Source organism: Panthera onca, chromosome C2, assembly GCF_046562875.1.
Source record: "Panthera onca isolate mPanOnc1 chromosome C2, mPanOnc1 haplotype 2, whole genome shotgun sequence".
NCBI classification, from domain to species: Eukaryota; Metazoa; Chordata; class Mammalia; order Carnivora; family Felidae; genus Panthera; species Panthera onca.
In genome coordinates, this window is record NC_138347.1 from 65,528,032 (window position 1) to 65,546,339 (window position 18,308).

The 18,308-nt window shown below is 42.8% G+C and overlaps 1 protein-coding gene across 5 annotated transcripts in view; it reads left to right on the forward strand.

Annotated features, from left to right (window-relative positions):
- Window positions 1–18,308, forward strand: part of PLA1A (phospholipase A1 member A) — a 33,904-nt gene that overhangs the window by 3,827 nt on the left and 11,769 nt on the right. Inside the window, exons 1-7 of one of the 5 annotated variants that reach the window (XM_060639903.2) lie at window positions 5,912–6,011; window positions 6,144–6,256; window positions 10,834–11,035; window positions 13,042–13,219; window positions 13,720–13,828; window positions 14,817–14,918; window positions 17,982–18,071. In XM_060639903.2, the coding sequence (XP_060495886.1) occupies window positions 6,184–6,256; window positions 10,834–11,035; window positions 13,042–13,219; window positions 13,720–13,828; window positions 14,817–14,918; window positions 17,982–18,071 (754 nt within the window). In that variant the 5' untranslated portion in view covers window positions 5,912–6,011; window positions 6,144–6,183. Of the gene's footprint in view, window positions 1–5,911; window positions 6,257–10,833; window positions 11,036–13,041; window positions 13,220–13,719; window positions 13,829–14,816; window positions 14,919–17,981; window positions 18,072–18,308 lie in introns of those variants that run through there. The other 4 variants (XM_060639904.2, XM_060639898.2, XM_060639900.2 and 1 more) reach the window with 4 other exon arrangements.

Consider the following 18,308-nt stretch of genomic DNA (forward strand, 5'->3'; position numbering starts at 1 on the left):
ACGTATTTATATATTTCAGAAAACAAACACGTTTTATATATTACAAAAGCAAAAACAGGTTCTTTGGTAAGGCAAGCAATTGGAGTTGCAGACGTTCAAACATGCTGGGCTACAATTCACAGAACGCTGTCATACGTCTTAAATTCAGATGTCTTAAAAGACTCCTTTGTATAAATATTCTGAGCACAGTTTTAGAATAATAGAAAACACATACAAGATTTATACAAGACATACAACATTTATACAAGATTCCTGAGCAGAATATTAAGGTGACCTTCATGACTGCTTTCAATTTCCCAGTTGGTAAGAACTGACTTTATAGCACAGAATAGTGTGTGCCTTTCTGCAGATGTAAGACAAGAGGAAACATTTCTCCTGGTTGTTCTGAAGTGTCTTTTTCCAGTAGTTAGGAGCCTAGAATAGACAGAACACTAGAGTTCTATTAGCACTGGCCAAACAGTAGACCTGCTTAAATCTTACAGTATAGAAAAGAGCAGAAGAGCATTTTAACAAGTGGAATCTGAGGCATGACCTGTTTTACCTCTGTAGCTAGTTTGGTAAGTCATCTGAATTTAGTAAGAAGCAAACATGATTTTATTTTTCTCCAACTACTGCCTTCACAGTACTGTGTGGAAGCTGCTTTTCCTGTCCCTTAGAATATCACATTGTTTTTGGTCCTTTGTTGGGGGTGGGGGTGGGGAGTGTATTAAAAACCCAGTCCAGGGGTGCCTGGGTGGCTTAATCAGTTAAGCTTCTAGCTCATGATTTTGGCTTAGTTCATGATCTCACAGTTTGTGAGCTGACAGTGTGGAGCCTGCTTGGGAGTCTCTCTCTCCCTCTCTCTGCCCCTCCCCAGCTCGCTCTCTCTCTCCCTCTCTCTCTCTCTCTCAAAATAAATAAATAAACTTAAAAAAAAAAACAAAATCAGTCCAGTATTTTTTTTTAATTTCAACTTTATTGAGGCATAATTGACAAAAGATTGTAAGATATTTAAAGTGTACATCGTGGTGATTTGATACACATTTATATTGTGAAAGGATTCCTCCCATCTAGTTAATTAACACACCTATCACTGCACATATTTATATTTGGGGGTGGAGTGCGTGGTGAGAACATTTAAGGTCTGTTTTCTTAGCAAATTTCAAGTATACTATGCAGTGTTATCCACCGTAGTCACCATGTTTCACCTCATATCTTCAGACCTTCTTCATCTTACAGCTGAAAGTTTGTACCTTTTTACCAACCTCTGTCTATTTCCCCACCTCCCAGCCTCTGGCAACCACTTTCCTACTCTGTTTCTAGGAGTTTGACCTTTTTTAAAGATTCCACATATAAGTGATACCATGCAGTATTTGTCTTTTCTGTCTGTTTGGCTTAGCATAATGCCCTAAATGAAGCCCATCCCTGTTATCACAAATGGCTGGATTTCCTTCTTTCTCATGGTTGAATGATATCCCATTGTGTGTATGCATATACCCCATCTTCTTTATCCATTCTTCTGTTGATGGACACTTAGGTTGTTTTCATATCTTGGCTATCGTGGATAATGCTGTAGTGACACGGGAGTGCAGACCCTTTGGGGCCCTGTTTTCATTTCCTTTGGATTTATACCCAGAAGTGGGAATCCCAGCCCAGTTTAATCAATTCTAAAACTTCCATGTCATGCCCTCCATGCTCCCCACCTCCATCAGCCCTGGGCCCAAGGGACTTGGAGGAAAAAAGGGGACATTCTTCCCCTCTCTCTTCTGAGGCTCCTTGCTCCTCTCAGATGTTGCCCTGAGACCATTCTCATTGGTGGAGCACTAGTAGGAAAGGCTCAAGACAGCTGTCTTCTGAGGAGTCCCCTCAGCCCAAGGGAAACTCATCCTTCCTGCTCATGTCCAGCAGTGGGAGTGCAGGCTTCCCACCTGTTGCTGTCTTACATTTCACCCATCCCTCTTAAATAGGCCTTGAGAGATCCAACTTGGAAATAGATACCCATGCCCCCTTGATATGGTCACCTTCAATCTCAACTGGTAGGCTCTCACTGGTTGTGGAGGGTAAGAAAGAGCAGCACCTCCCCTCCTCTTTCAAGAAGGTAAGAGAGAACCCCCACAGAACTTGACTCTCTATTTTCCATTCAAATCACTGGCTTCCATTGGAGGGGAGGTGGGGAAGAGAGGTCTGATAACAGCAGTTCTGTTACCTTCTCCTGTATCCTACTGGGATTTGTCTTTCCAAGTCCTTCCAGTCCCTTTAGAATACAGTGGAAGAGGTGGGGGAGAGGGGTAGGAGGGCAAGGACTTAGCATTTGTTATTCCCCAGGTAGGACTTCAGCCACAACTGGAGACAGCAGAGAAGGACTTTAGAGATCCTGCTATGTTTGTTTGAGACAATCTGTCTTCATCACAGGCGCACTTCAAAAAGAGTTCAGACTTTCATACTCTTTCTTCTCAAACCTCAAAATCTCCTCTTCAAACTTTACTCTCAACTGGCAACCTTGCTTGCTATTTCTCTGAGAAAAGAGAAGCAACCAGAGAACAATTACACACTCCCCTCACCACCTCTGCCCACCACCTGCATCTGGCTCAGGGTGTCTACCTTTGCTCCTACTGTGAATGCCAGGTGCCAGTGTGTGTGTGTGTGTGTGTGTGTGTAGAAGAAGGGAGGAGGAGAATAGAGGAAAGAGATAACGTAATTATATGCATGATGTTGCAGTAAATTTAAAAAAAATGACCTGAGGGGCGCCTGGGCGGCTCAGTCAGTTAAGTGTCTGACTCTTGATTTTGGCTCAGGTCATGATCTCACAGTTCGTGAGCTGGAGCCCCATGTGGGGTGTGGAACCTGCTTGGGATTCTCTCTCCCTCTCCCTCCACACCTCCCCCACTTGCATGCTCTATCTCTGTCTCTCTCTAAAAACATGATCTAGCACACAGTATGAATTTATTAGGCTTATCAAATTAATATGTGTGTACTAAAAAAGAGAAAAAAACATGTGTAACATTACAGGGATTAATTATATGTTTTTGACCTGCTATATAATGGTGCTTCATTTGCTTTGTTTGTTACCTAAGATTGCTAGATGTTATCTAGAAGTCTAGAAGTCTTGGCAATATTTTTTGTAAGAGCTGCAAAATTAGCATTGGCCACATCCACCCTCCTCCAGGCTTCTTCAGCCACCATATTCTCCATTTACTCCCCTCTATACCTCTCCAGGGCAAGTAAATGTGCTTTTTGTTTTGTTTTGTTTTGTTTTTTAAACAGCCACAGAGCTACTGAGAGTGAGGGGGAAGGAATAGAGATTCTGATGATTTCACAACTAACCAGCCTACTGGATCAGCTCCTCATGGGATGGCTGCTGGTGTCTGGTTAGGGATCCAGGGGTCAACAAGATAGGGCATAGTGGGGAGCCTTCCCATCATTTTCCATTTTGGGAGTTTGGGGGTTAGGAGAAGTGACACCTGGGGTATCCATTTGGAGAAGGAAAAAGAAGAGGAGGAAGAAAGAGTTACCAAGTGTCAGGTAGTTTATTACAGCCCATTAGCAGATGAAGAAATTGGGCTCAGAGAAGCTTCCATTTGTCCAAAGTCACATGTCTAGGGTGAGAAGGAGCCGGGGTTTAAACCCAAGCCACGTGTCTCCAATCCTATCATACTGCAACTGTTAGCTGTAGTTAGAAAGTTTTCCTTAGACAAGGCCAAAATGTAACCCAAGAGTTACATGGTGATGGCAGAAGCCTGTGCCCTCTCTTCACCTTCTCACAACTATGAGGGGAAGTCAGGGAGAAAGCTCGTTGAGGCTTGAGATCCACATTTGGGTGCAGGGGTAGGGAGGGGCAGAGCAGAGCTCAGGTCAGACTGTGAAATGGACAGAGTCTTCACTCTCCCCTCAGCTTCCCTGCCCTCCTTAGAGAGCCTCCTCTTCCTCTGACACCAAGGAGACCCCATCCAATGCCTGGGCTGTGATTGGGACTCCTCTCTCTACATTGTGCTTGGTTGCACCCATCCCATTTAAGGTTCCTACTTCCCTTTTTTTTTTTTTTTTTTTTGGTCTCATTGTCATCATCTGTAGCAGCTGGGTGTTGTCCGGAAAGTGCTGTCTCTCAGGGTCTCTGGGCCTGGAGCCCATGGACTCCAGTTTCCCTGGATGATGCTGAGGCAGGTGGTCCTGCACACAGGAGAACTCCAGCAGAACTACTTGAAGAGTACTGTACTAGATGACGAAGGGGAAAGGGAAGGTGCTCTCTAAGTGTCAGCTGTATTAATGCCACCCACAAGGAATACTGTGCTGGAATGACTGGAGTAGCTAGCTTGGTGTGCCAGCTCTGGCTGTGGTGTGAGCGGCTATGAAAATGCAGCCCTCAATCTCTGGCCCCAGGGACCCTGACTGATTCATGGTCCCAGTTGCGGCCTTTTTGGATCTATCCTCATCTGTGTACTGAGACTGACCCCAGCTAGTGACTGAACAGGGTGGAGATGCTAATCAGGTTCATTACTGTAAGACAGGACTTCGTTAATAAGAAACTTCAGCTTGGGGCCCCAGGATGGTTCGGGTCGGTTAAGCGGTTAAGTGTCCGACTCTGGGTTTGGCTCAGGTCATGATCTTGCGGTTCAAGCCCCACCTCCGGCTTTGTGCTGACGGTGCAGAGCCTGCCTCGGGTTCTTCCCCTCTCCCTCTTTCTCTGCCCCTCCCTGCTCATGCTTTCTCTCTCTCAAAATAAATGAATAAACTTAAGAAAAAAAATCCTTAAAAACAACAACAACAACAACAACAACAACAACTTCGGCTTGAACATTCCCCATTGCCCTTGCCAGAACATTCCAGGAACTGTGAGGCAGTCCAAGACTTTTCCTATGTCATCCATTTCCTTTCCCCTCTTCACAGGTGTCAAACTTGCATCATGGTCTAAAGACTGTCTCTGCCTTCTTCAGCTTCCCTTATTCCTCACAGGTGTTATCTCCGGTAAATTTCTTGCCCATCTAGCCCCATCTTGGTGTCTCTTCTCGAGGAGCCAGACTACCACACCTGGCATGGTCTGTGACACCAGAGCAGACTTCAGTAGTGCCCTATTTATCGCTCCTCTTCTTCCTGGTGGCAGCAGTGCTCGAGTAGTGGGATCATGTGCACCAGGGGAAGCAAGGGCTTCCCTCCAAAATCATTTTATCCTCATCTTGGGCAGACCTGGCACAGCCATGATGACACGGCACCAAGGTTTCCTTGGGGACTGTTACTTTCTGGTGCACAGGTGCGGAGCATGGCCTCTGGGATTAGTTCGTCCCAACTCTACATGACCTTGTGCAAGTTACTTAGTCTCTCTATGCTCTAAGGCTGTACACACCTCACAGAGCTATTGTCCAGAAAGTGTGATAGTGCCCTACTGGCAGGTTCCACCTCGTAGCGGTACGCTGCAGTTTAAGGAGTGCTGGGCAAGTACCTTGCCTTCCCCTTTCCCCTGACCTGCCCAGAACTAGCTCTCTGTGGTTTCTGCCACTCTTTTGGGTGAAGAGGCCATGTGGTGTGCTGGAAACGCCCTGGTTACAGGCCAGTGCAGCCACGTCTAACAACAGGGTTGCAACGGGTCACTTTCTTTGTCTACTGTTCAGTTTCTTCATTCTTTATTTGTAAGAAGATGAACGTCTCTTTGAAAGGAAGGTACTGTCAGAGGCAAACTTCATATTTTTCCACTCTTTCTGTTAAATATACGCTAAACACATATTATTGGTCCAGTTCTATTCTAGGCCCTGGGGATTCAAAATGAAAGGAGAAGGTCTTTGCCCTCAAGTTGCTCAGAGTCTTCCTAGGGAGATAAACATGTCCACGATGATTCTGTGGGTTTTGTCATCACCTAGAGATAAAAGACTTCTGCCTGGGTTTTTACTAACATTTTATAATAGGAAGTGGGAGAGGGGCAGGAAATCATTTCCTGATGATGTTTGGCTCAGAGAGGAAGGACAATGTGTTTCAATGTCCCCTGCCTAAAAAACGAAGTGTATTTATTTTCATTGGGAAGAAGAAACCAAAAAACTGTGGAGGTTAGACAAATAGGGAGAGTTTATTTTTCTTCTAACAGGTCATGAGGCCAGTTAATGATCAGCGAGACTCAAGTGAGTGTTGGGTATCCAAAACTTTGAGAGACGGGCTTCTGTGATCTCTTTTGGCATTAGGGGTCGGCTTCACTCCAGCTCTGAGACCTCCAGCTCAGCAATGCCCCCAGGCCTAGGGGACAAAAGCTTCTGTTCGTGGGGACTCCTTTTGTGGCTCAGCATTGGAAGTGCAGGTAATTCGGGGGCTCGGGCCTTAGGTGGAATTTCTTTCAGTCAGTGCTTCTATTTCTTAAACCAATTACTTACATAGTGCTAACATTTGGAGGGTCCCCTAAAAGCCTTCTCTTCTCTTGAGATGAATTTAGAAGAGGGAGGGAAAAAAACCTACAATCATAAAGGGACTGGTAACGACCAGGATACTTTCTCAAGTCCCCTAAAACCTGCATTAATCCTTTCACCCGGCACAAGACTATAAGAAAATAACATTGCATCAATTCCAAAATATGACTTACATTCACCCTATAAATATCCACTGTACCAAGATATATTTAATTTTAAATTAAAAATTTCCAGACTAACCAAGATTTTGCCACTGAGAATGGTGGATGTCCTTGCTAATCCACTACCCAACATTTTTGATAGATGTGGGAAATGTTGCCTGCAAAGAAGTTACAACTATTTATTAATATGTGAGCATGGCTGGTTCCCCACCTCTCTGCCAATACTTCACAGTATCAAACATTTTTCATATTGTCAACCTGATGGAAAAAATAGTATTACATTGTTGTCTTAATTCTTATTTCTTATTATGATTTGTGCTTCCAGTGTCTTGTTTAAGCAATCATACTATAAAGGCAATTTTTCATATTTTCTTCTAAGCCCTAATGGCTAGCCCAATCAGACTAAGATCACTAGGGACAAATCCTTTAATCGTGGTGTATTTTTAAATATAATACTGAATTTTATTTTGCCAAAATTTATTTTTACTTTTGTATATATTTATATATTATTTTGATTATATGTCCATAGAACATTTACCTATCATTTTCTTTTCTTGCATTACCCTTGTCCAGCTAATACTAAGATTATTATAACCTCATGAAATAAGTGTCTATTCTATAAACAGTTTATATAAGATAAAGACTATTTGTACCTTAAAGCAGTGCAGTTCTCAGATAAAACCATCTAGCTCTAGTATACTTTAGAGTCAGAAAGACTCTTGATTACCAATTTAATGTTTTGATGCTAGTTTTATTTATGAATATTTATTTATGAATATCATAGATACTATTTCTTCTCGAGTCAGTTTCACTAAATTGGATTTTTCTAGAAAATTATCCATTTCTTCTAAGTTTTCCAATGCATTTGGGAATTTTAAAAAATATCTTTTTATCCTTGACATTCTGGTGTTATACTATAATGTGCCTACTGTAGATTTATTTTTTTTATCTCGCTCATTACCCTGAGTACAAATTTTGATTGGAGAAATCATATCTTCTTTAGTTGTGGAAAATTCTAAATAATTATCTTTTCAAACTAGTGCTTCTTCTCCCATTCACTTCCTTTAGAGAACAGCTACGAGGTAAAAATAGAATCTTTCCATCTATTGTCTGTACTTTTTGACTATACTTCCATATTAAAATTTTCTTTTACTTCTGTCCTAAACATTACAGTATTGATTCCCTTTTTATTTCAATGGTTATCTTTTTCATTTCTAATTTCCTAACTAGGTTTTTTCTATAAATCTTATTTTATTATTTATTTGTGTTTTTATTTCATAATTTCATATGCTCTGTCTTTATTTTTATCCTTGTGGGTTCTCAGCATATTTATTTAAAAGTCTATGTCAAAGGCTTTTAAAAACTTATTTCACCTGGAATGAATTCATGATCCACTTATTGGCTTTATTGACTATCTTTGTAAACATTTGATTTCTGTATAAATTTAGATATTTTGTTTGCAGGCTTTTTTTTAAAGAAAACTCGCTATTGAAGTACAACATATATACAGACAAGCGCACAGATTATTAATACACAGATTAATGAATTTTCACAGTGAATTTACTCACCTGTGTAACCATCATCCAAATCAAGAAATAAAACATTACCAGGTTCTTAAAACCCATTCCACATATCCCCTCTTAATCACTACCACCCCAAAGATAACTATTATCTTGACTTCTAACACAATAGGTTAGTTTTATTTCAGTGTCAATGAGAAGTTTGTTTATGGCCTTCCCCATCTCTACCCCCCACCCCCAGTCCTTCCCATCTTTAGACTCTCTCCTCCATTTGGAGGGGGGGAGGGGGGTTGTCTCAGTTCTTCTTAGTGAGGCCTTGTCTTTCCATCCTGCCTTCCTAAATAAACCTATAGCCCAAGGTAAAAAGTCAATAGCTACTTTTTTGTTGTATTGCTTTTGTTTTTAGCTTCCTTTATGGAGTTGGAGAGCTTCGCCTGGTGCTGACCTTCCACAAAGCACTGACACAAAGCACTACTGGACCCCCCTTACCTCACAGAGCTGAATCCTCACAACCACTGTCTTCTCCCAGAACAGGAACCCAGCACCATATTGCAATTCTGTTCTTGTTCTTGCCCACAGAGATATAATCTTCATATTTGAGATCATCTATGTCTTTCTTCTCTTTTGATATTCATCTATGATTAGTCTTTGGTTGGAAAGGTGGTTAGGGAGAGGGGATATTGGAGTAGATTCACTGTGCCACCTTCCATACTCTCGAATGATAGAAAGTTTTATTATGTATCTGCAAATATTGTCAATTTTCTCTCCTCCTTTTCAAACTTTGTAACTTTGATTCCATTTTATTGTCTTGTTTCCCTGGCTTGGACTAGAACTTCCAGTATAATATTTCATAGAAGCACTGATAGTAGACATTCTCATTTGTTTCCAGTTCTAAATGGAATGCTTCTAATGTTTCGCCTATAAGTATGGTCATCAGATAGGCTCTTGGATAATGCTTTTTCTTAGGTTAAGAAGTGTTGGATATTAAATTTTATTGTGCTTCTTTCTTCTCCATCTATTGATTTGAGCATATGGGTTTTTCTCTTTAATTTTTCATATGTGAAGTACATTAATATATCTTCTAATGTTAAGCCATCTTTTCATATCTTGGATTAAACCCTGCTTGGCCATGATGTATTTTTTATGCATATTATCTTTGATGGGCTTAGATTTGCTGGTAATTTATCCAGGGTCTTTATGTCTGTGTTTAATAGTGAAATTGGCCTTTTGTTTTCTTTTCTCCTTCTATCCTTGTCCAATTTGGATATCTTGGTTATTTTCATAGAATGAATTTAGATTATCCCCCTTTTCTATTCTCTGGAACAGTGATAGGAATTGAAGGAATGATAGAATTTTTCTGGAAAACTGTCTGGCCTGGTAGAGGTTTTTTGATGAATAAATCAAAAATTACTGTTTCAATTCCCTCATGCTACTGTTTTACACTTGACTTTCTATTTTTTCTTTTTGACTAAGTTTCAGTAAGTTATATTTTCTAGGAAATTGTCTATTTTCTAGGCAAATACCTGTAATTTTAATTTTGGGTGGGTATAAACATGCTCTTTAATAGTTTTTTTTAAAAAAGTCTACTATATATCCCTTTTTATTCTCTATATTGTTTACTTGTGACTTCCCTCTTTTTGTCTTACTCTGTCTTATCAATCAAAAGTACAACTAGTTTATTATTATTTTCAAAGAAGTAGCTTTTCATGTTTATTATGTGTGGCATACCCTATTCTGGGAGTAGAGTGAACAAAATGGATAAAAATCTCTGCCTTCTTTGAAAGTATATCCTAATATAGGAAAATCAGTAAGCAATAAATTTAATAATAAACTAGTAAATTCCATAGGAGATTAGAAGGTGATGATTTCTATAAAAGGAAATAGATTAAGATGACAAAAATTGAGAGAACAAGGGTGAGGAGCACAGGCAGGTGGCAATTTAAAGTAGTTACACTTGACAAGCAAAGCCTCGGAAGAGAAGAGGGTGTTAGCCATGTGGATGTCTGTGGAAAAGGCACTCCAGGCAGAAGGGATGGCTGGTGCAAAGACCCTCAGGTGGTCTAGGCCTGTGTAGAGTGAGGAAGAGTTGGGAAGACACGTGGCCAGAATGGAGGAAGGAATAGTCAGACAGGCAAAGCTTTCCCGGAGCTCATGGTTTAGACCATTTGGGGCTTTAGTCCAATGTTAGGACTTCAGGTTTCATTCTGAGGGAAATGCCCTCTTTTGCACAGAGGTGTGACATTATTTGACTTATTTTTTGGCTTGCAGTTGACTGTCTACTTCATGTGTCTTCACATTGTCTTTCCTCTGTGTCTGTGTCCAAATTTATTCTTATAAGGACACCAGCCATACAGGATTAGGACCCACCCTATTGGCTTCATTTTAGCATAAATACCTCTATTTATTTAACATAAAGACTCTATCTCCAAATACAGTCACATTCTGAGGTCCTGGGAGTTAGGACTTCAACATATGGATTTATGGTTGGGGGGGGTTACTCAATTTATCTCATGACAATATCCACTTCACCATGGCTTTTAATCTTCTCTAGTTGAGTAATATTCATATCCTTTTCTGGCAATGTATCTTTAGACATGAAAACTATTCACAGATTTTGGTTACAGAAGTGATGTCTTTAATAAATGAGTCTGAATATTGTACTAGCTGATTTATAATAAATGCTGGTAAGCCCCTGTTTGTCTCTTCCTCTCAAGAACAATTGTCTTCCTTCTAAGAATAGATGACCTCACCTTGAATCTTTCTTGTTTTTCTTTTTGTTTTTTCCTCCAGGAGACGCACCTCCTATCCCACAGACAAAGTGCACTGACTTCCAGAATGCTAATCTTCTCCAAGGCACCAATCTCAAAGTCCAGTTTCTCCTCTTCACCCCTTTGGATCCTAGCTGTGGTCAGCTAGTGCAGGAAAGTAGTGACATCCAAAAGTCTGGGTTCAATGCCTCTCTGGGAACTAAACTAATCATCCATGGATTCAGGTGGGAGTAATCAACCAATAGGATCATCTTCACTAAGAACTAGAGAGTGACCATAAGGCCACAGGAAGTTAATGGGGACCAAGGCGAGAGATGGATTTACTGGAAGTCACATGTTTTATCTCTCACCTCCTGCTGTCTTTGAAGGTTTCTTATATCAACATGAATACACATTATGTTGTTTATTCCTGTTGGTCATGTATATTAGTCCTCTGCTTGGTCTTATCTACATACTTTCAAACAGTAAATATGTATGACCCCAGACAAGTTGTCCCAGCACACGAAGCCTTGGTTTCCACATCTGAATAAAAGGGAAGTTGTAGAAATGGTCCCAGTTGATCTTTCCTTCCTGAAGCATGGGGTATGTGACTCATCTCAGCCAGTGAGGTCATGGGCTGTGTGTAATTAGAGTAAGGGCATGGTGTTTTTATCCAGGGTTTTATTTCCTCTTCTTTATTTCTTCTCTGGCTTCATGATTTAAGAAACTTCCACTCACGGGTGCTACTTCCATCATCTCCTGAGACTAATCTTTCTCAGGTTTGATTTCTTTGATGCCCTATTGTCCAAATTTTGTTATAATATGTAGTCACTGAGTCTCAATTCGACCACTATCCTTCCTTCCAACGTCTTCTCTCCAGAGCCCACTGACAAGGCCTAAAACAGAAGAAGGTTGGTGGGAGGAAAGAGGGAGAAAATGCAGTGAAAATAGTAGCAGTATAGAGCAACTAGAGATGGGAGTGTCCAATGAAGAGGTGGATGCAAAGGCACTGCACAGAGGATCACCATTTCATGGCCTCTGGGTTCTCTCTGCTTCTCAAATCCCTGGACCCTGGGCACCCGGCCCTATACCTCCTTAGGTATATACTTCCTTACTCTTATGCCAAAGTCTCTTCTCCAGAAAATCTTCTATTTAGCCACTATCTAAGGCTGTATGTGTATACCCAACCAAGAGATAGCTAACAGAGCTGGAGAGCTCAGCAGCTGTCACTCTGTCTGCTCCTAGATCCCCTGAAATCCACTTTCTATGGCAAACACCCAATTTGTGCTCCTCTGCCTACGTGAGTATGCTCTTATCATTCCCTCACTGTGGGCCACTGAGAAAACTTCTCCAGATCCCAAACTCTTGGTAAAGTTCTATGAAATTTTTTCTACCATTCTCCTTTTCCTAGAAAAGCGCTTTTATACTATGAGTTGCAGAAGAATAGAGACTGTATCTTATTTTTCTTTATTTCTCACAAAGCACCTGGAATACTGACCCATTGAATTAATGAAAGTATGATCAAAAGAACAAGTACATAAAAACATTCTGCAAGGGAAGTGCATATTTTTAAAATATATTTTTAATGTTTATTTTTGAAAGAGGGAGAGAGACAGAGTGTGAGCAGGGGAGAGGCAGAGAGAGAGGGAGACACAGAATCTGAAGCAGTCTCCAGGCTCTGAGCTGTCAGCACAGAGCCTGACACCGGGCTTGAACTCATGAACTATGAGGTCATGACCTGAGCCGAGGTCAGACGCTTAACCGACTGAGCCACCCAGGCGTCCCAAGGGAATTGCATATATTAAAAAATGAGAGTTAAGATTGCAAATCTTAACTCTCATGAACAAAGCTATCTTCTTTTTTTCTATAAATAACACAAGCAATGTCAGTACATATGGTTTGTGTGGTATCCATTGCCCAAAGGTACCTGACTGAGGGCTGGTGGGGCTGGAATTCAACCTGAGTTCTGAGCCCAGGCATGAGGCTGCATCTACCTAGAACAAAAGGCACTCTTTTATAATTTACACAAAGGCTCCATATATGCAGGCAGAAGCCCTGGTGACTATAGGATTATGTCCTCCCTATGCTCAAAGTGGTAGAGGGTTATTGCCCATATATCCCCCTGATTCATTTTGATCGTCCCCCCGCCCCCGGGTTTATTCTGTTAATAGAGAATGTCACTGTAATTCCCATGACAATGGATATTGGCTTGGCAGATAATTTTCCCATCCTTTTTTGGCCCCATGTCTAGGGCTTTAGGTACAAAGCCTTCTTGGATTGATAAATTCATCGGTGCCCTTCTTCAAGCAGCAAATGCTAATGTGATTGCTGTGGACTGGGTTTATGGCTCTACGGGTATCTACTTCTCAGCCGTGCAGAATGTGGTTAAGCTGGGCCTAGAGATCTCCCGTTTCCTCAAGAAACTACTGGTAGGTACACAAGAGCTTTGGGGGAGTTTTGTCTGCTTATTAGGGGAGAGGAAACAGAAAGAATCAACATATGAGGAGGAGCTTTAGGGCGGAAGCAGAGCTACCTAGTGGCTTGTGGGTCTTCGATTCTAATCTCAACTTTACCACTTACAGTGCTGACTCTGGGCAAGTAGTTGGCCCTCTCTGAGCCTCCCGCTCCTCCTCTGTAAAATGTGCCACTGCATGTTAGATAGGGAGTCACTCGAGAGGGAGTGGCCATGGGCATTACTCACACACGTTGAGCACCAAAAAGAAAATGAGGCAATCATCAAGGTGGGGTTTCTAGGAAGAAGTTGAGTGATGAATGGAATGAAAATTCTGCCTTTTTCCCCCAAAGTGTGTGTGGTGGGTACGTCATGCCCGGGGTCCTCGGATTCTGAAGCTTCAAGGAAAAGTGTGACGCTGTGAGGCCCAGGTTGCCATGGCCCAAATGCAACTCACTTGTAAATGCCCCATTCTAGGTGTTGGGTGTGTCGAAGTCCTCAATCCACATCATTGGTGTTAGCCTGGGAGCCCACGTTGGGGGCGTGGTGGGATATTTCTACGAAGGCCAGTTAGGACGGATCACAGGTAACATTATTCTCTGCCCGTCACCCCAAGTTTGGAGATAAAGAGAGAACGCCCTTGAAATCCCTCTATTGAGGCAAGCAGAAGGATCTTTGTTCTTATGACCAAGTCATTTATTTCCACTAAACTTTATTTATTGTGGCCATTTACATAAAGCAGTACTGTGTTGTTATTGTGTGATCTCTAATGTCAGTATAAGAGGCCATGTATTTCTTTCTGAGCCTCAGTTACTAGTTCTGCGAAATGAGTTATAATAGGTCATATCTCCTTGGCCCACTGTGGAAATCACCTTTAGTCAATTATGCTAAATACTTGCAAAACACTAGGGATTTTATGCTTTAGAAGCTACCCTCAATCAATAAAGGACCAGAGTTATGTGGTAAATACTCTGCTTTCTGGCTCTTCTGTGGGACAAGTCTGAGTCATGTCCTACAGAGCCTCTCAGAAGGGTCCCAGTGGAATGAGACCAAGTTGCCCAAAGTGATAATCCATTCAATACTTTTCCCCCCGTGCTCTGATTCATTTTTTCCACTCCTTCACTATGCTTTCTGTGATCTACTCCCAAAAAGCTACTTATGCTTTAAATCCTTGTCTCAGGGTTTGCTTTGGGGGAGGAAGAGGAAAAGAGACCCAAACTAACACCTGGGGACAGTAATTTTTACTTGTGAAGACTAGCACAAGGCCTTGAACATAGTAACTGCTCAAAAAATTATAGCTGTTGTTATGAGTACATGAGGATTAATATTACTCACATTAGCCCTTACCAACTGGCTCACTTCAGAGCCAGAGAAGCTGCGTCATTGAGAGTTAGAGACACAGCATGCGTTTTCCTGGGTACAATGGCCCTGAGCTGGTCCTCTTGCCCTTGGATCCTTGCTGGGGAACTCTAGGATCTGACCAGGAAGGACTGCCTGGAGAGGTGTGTGATGGGTCCATGAGGGTTCCGGAAGCTGAGATGAAAGGGGCTCCTGACATCAGTCTGTCCCAGCAGGCCTGGACCCCGCTGGACCAGAGTACACCAGAGCCAGCCTGGAGGAGCGCCTGGACCCTGGAGATGCCCTCTTTGTGGAGGCCATCCACACAGACACTGACAGTGAGTGGGGGTGACCCTCCTGGTATGGGGGGGGATGAGCATGGCAGGGGCTAGGAGGCTGGCATCTACCTGTGTGGCTCTGGGCAGATTCCCTCCCTTCTGAGCTTCTGTTGCAGTGAGGAGTTTACCAGCATCATCTTGATCTCTGGTTAACACTAAATCTTGTGACAAGGCTGGGTGGGGGAGGACACTGCTGCCTGGCTGGCATAGGGGAAAGTCATACTACTTTTTTTCAGGGTGAATGTGCCTGGCCCCATGGGATTGGGACATTCCACTTCTGGGGCAGATACTCAGGCCTGTCAGGACTTCCTCCTCCCCAGGGAGGAGCCAGCCCTTCAGTCCAGTGAAAAATGAGAAATCCTCCCCCACCCAACTCTGAATCCATTGTGACCAAATTAAGCTATTCTGACTAGCTGGAAAAGGGGATGGGCATTCCTCCTCATTTCTACTTTGACATGAAATGCCCAGGAGTTAGCCAGATCCTGTGCTCAGGATGGTGGGTACGAGATCAATTCATGCCTATCCCTCACCAGAAGAGTCTGCTGTTCAAGTGAGAGGTGTCCATGTCTCATTCCCTTTGTTCAGAAGCCTTCTTAGCACCCAACACTCACAGATTCCTAATTCTGGAAGAAACCCATGCAGTCATGTAATTCAACCCTCTTTCCCACCTTTGTCATCTCACAGTTAGGAAAGCAAAGACCACAGGCTTCTGCCTAGCTGTTAGGTTAACCATATTAATTATCAAGGTCAACTACTTCTGTTTCTAAATTTGCTAAATAGGTGACTTGTTAGGTCCCTATTTATCAGAGGGCGGCCTCTCAGTCTCCTTCAAAGTTGGAGCCTCTTCCTAATGTGACCAGAGGGAAAAAAATCATTCCATTTGTTTAACCGATTTTCATTGAATTATGTAGTTAGCACCAAGAATGCAACACACAAGACATTGAAAAAGGTCCCTGCCCACATGGAAATACAGACTAATTGCGAGGGCATTCATTCATTACTTCCTTCAGTAAACATTAGGTACTCACATGTGACAGGTATGGTGCTGGTATTAGGAATATAGCAGAAAAAAGGCCAAGTCCCTGCTATAAGTTGTAGAGCTTCCAGGCAAGTAAACAGACATTATTACACACTATGAGTATGATAATGGAGAATGTGGGGCAGAGGGTGACTTGTGGGGTGGAGAGGCTGATTACTTCAGGAAGGATTATTGAGGAAAGTCTGTCCCAGGAGGTGATATTTTCAGATGAGAACGAGCAAGTCCTGGGAAAAGCTGGGAGAACATTCAAGTTGGAGAGAACAGCCAAACGAAAGCCTGGACATGGTTGGGGGACAGGAAAGAAAACCACGTGATTAGAGAGCAGGGAGTGAGGCTAGAGAAGAGGGAGGAGGACCAGGCTGGCCATGGTGAGAAGTTTACATTTTATTCTACAGGCAGTGAGAACAGGGAGGCAATTAGGATTTCCTGTAAAGATTATTGTGGATGCTGTGCACAGAATAAGTTGCAGGGGACACTAAGGGGAGCCTGGAGGCTCATTAGAAGGTGTTTACAGTAGAGGCCAAGAGATGGTGGTGGCTTGTGCAGAGGTGGGGGCAGTAGAGACAGAGAGAAATATAAAGACTCAAGGGGCACCTGGGTGGCTCAATCGGTTAAGCATCCGATCTCGGCCCACGTCATGATTTCACAGTTTGTGAGTTCAAGCCCCACATTGGGCTCTCTGCTGTCATCCCAGAGCCCTCTTTGGATCTTCTGTCCCCCTCTCTCTCTACCCCTCACTTTCTCTCACTCTTTGTCTCTCTCAAAAATAAATAAACATAAAAAAGTCTTTTAAAAAACCGAAAAAAGAAAGATTTGAGAGGTATTTTGGAGGTAGAGTTGGCTAGACAAGTGATGGGCTAAGTGTAGGGAGTGACAGAAAGAGAGGAAGCAAGGATAACTTCCAGGTCATTGCTTAACCCCTGGATAGATGCCAGTAAACAAATAACATGCAACTGATCACTTACAGTAGTGATAGATGTGGAAAGGGGAAAGATGTTTTGAAGGGGAAAACCGGGGTCTTTGGCAGCTGGCTCTGACCCCATCTGAGGAGTCAGCTGTGGTCACAATGATGAGATGAGGGCTAAAGTGTTTCAAATTAGCCAGGTCTTACTTCTGCTCAGTCAGATAAGCACAAAAATATGAGGAAGACTGTGGAAATGTGGCCCCACACATACATATGTGAACTCTTGCTCAAAACAAAGTAAACCGTGTTTGGGGCGCCTGGGTGGCTTGTCGGTTAAGCGTCCGACTTCAGCTCAGGTCATGATCTCACGGTCCGTGAGTTCGAGCCCCGCGTCGGGCTCTGTGCTGACAGCTCAGAGCCTGGAGCCTGTTTCAGATTCTGTGTCTCCCTCTCTCTCTGACCCTCCCCTGTTCATGCTCTGTCTCTCTCTGTCTCAAAAATAAATAAAAACGTTAAAAAAAAAAAAAAGTAAAAAAAAGAAAAAAGTAAACCGTGTTTGACAAGGAAATTCACCAAGCTTGTAATATTTAGTGATTTATAAAAACTTATGTGAAGGGAGGGGCGCCTGGGTGGCTCAGTCAGTTGAGCATCTGACTTCGGCTCAGGTCATGATCTCACGGTCCGTGAGTTCGAGCCCCATGTCGGGCTCTGTGCTGACAGCTTGGAGCCTGGAGCCTGTTTCAGATTCTGTGTCTCCCTCTCTCTCTGACCCTCCCCCGTGAATGTTCTGTCTCCCTCTGTCTCAAAAATAAATAAGCATTAAAAAAATTTATAAAAACTTATGTTAAGGGATATTTTTCTCGAATTTATTAGAGAAATATGAGTATCTTATGGCTTTATTCTTCTTTGCTTCCTTCCAGTGTGTAAAAACACCTTTAGAAAACTGATGGCAGGTTCTTCAGTTTCACAGCACTTAGGAGTGAGGTGGGCACCCAAGGAGCACACAGAGTGGATGCGCTCCCAAAGGCAGAGCTCAGGCTCTGCTGCCAGTGGACCCTGCTGTGGGGCCTGGAAAATAAGCCCCTGCAATCAGAAGTAATGAGATTCTTCCTCCTTCCAGATGCGGGTATTCGGATTCCTGTCGGACACGTGGACTACTTCGTCAATGGAGGCCAAGACCAACCTGGCTGTCCCACCTTCATTCATGCAGGTCAGAAAGCCAGAGAGAGTTGGGGTTTGGCTGCCCCAGAGGCTGGAATTCACCAGTAGCCTTTATGTTGAGTCAGCCAGTGTGGAACACAGGGGGGTCTTCCTTCTCATGTCCTTTGTTATGCCCCATAATGCCTTTCCCAACACTTATTGAATGGATGTCTTTGGAGCCCAGGAATTCCGGGGGAGGAGTGCCCGAAATTAAAAGCGTACACCATACTTCTCCTGGCCTACCCAC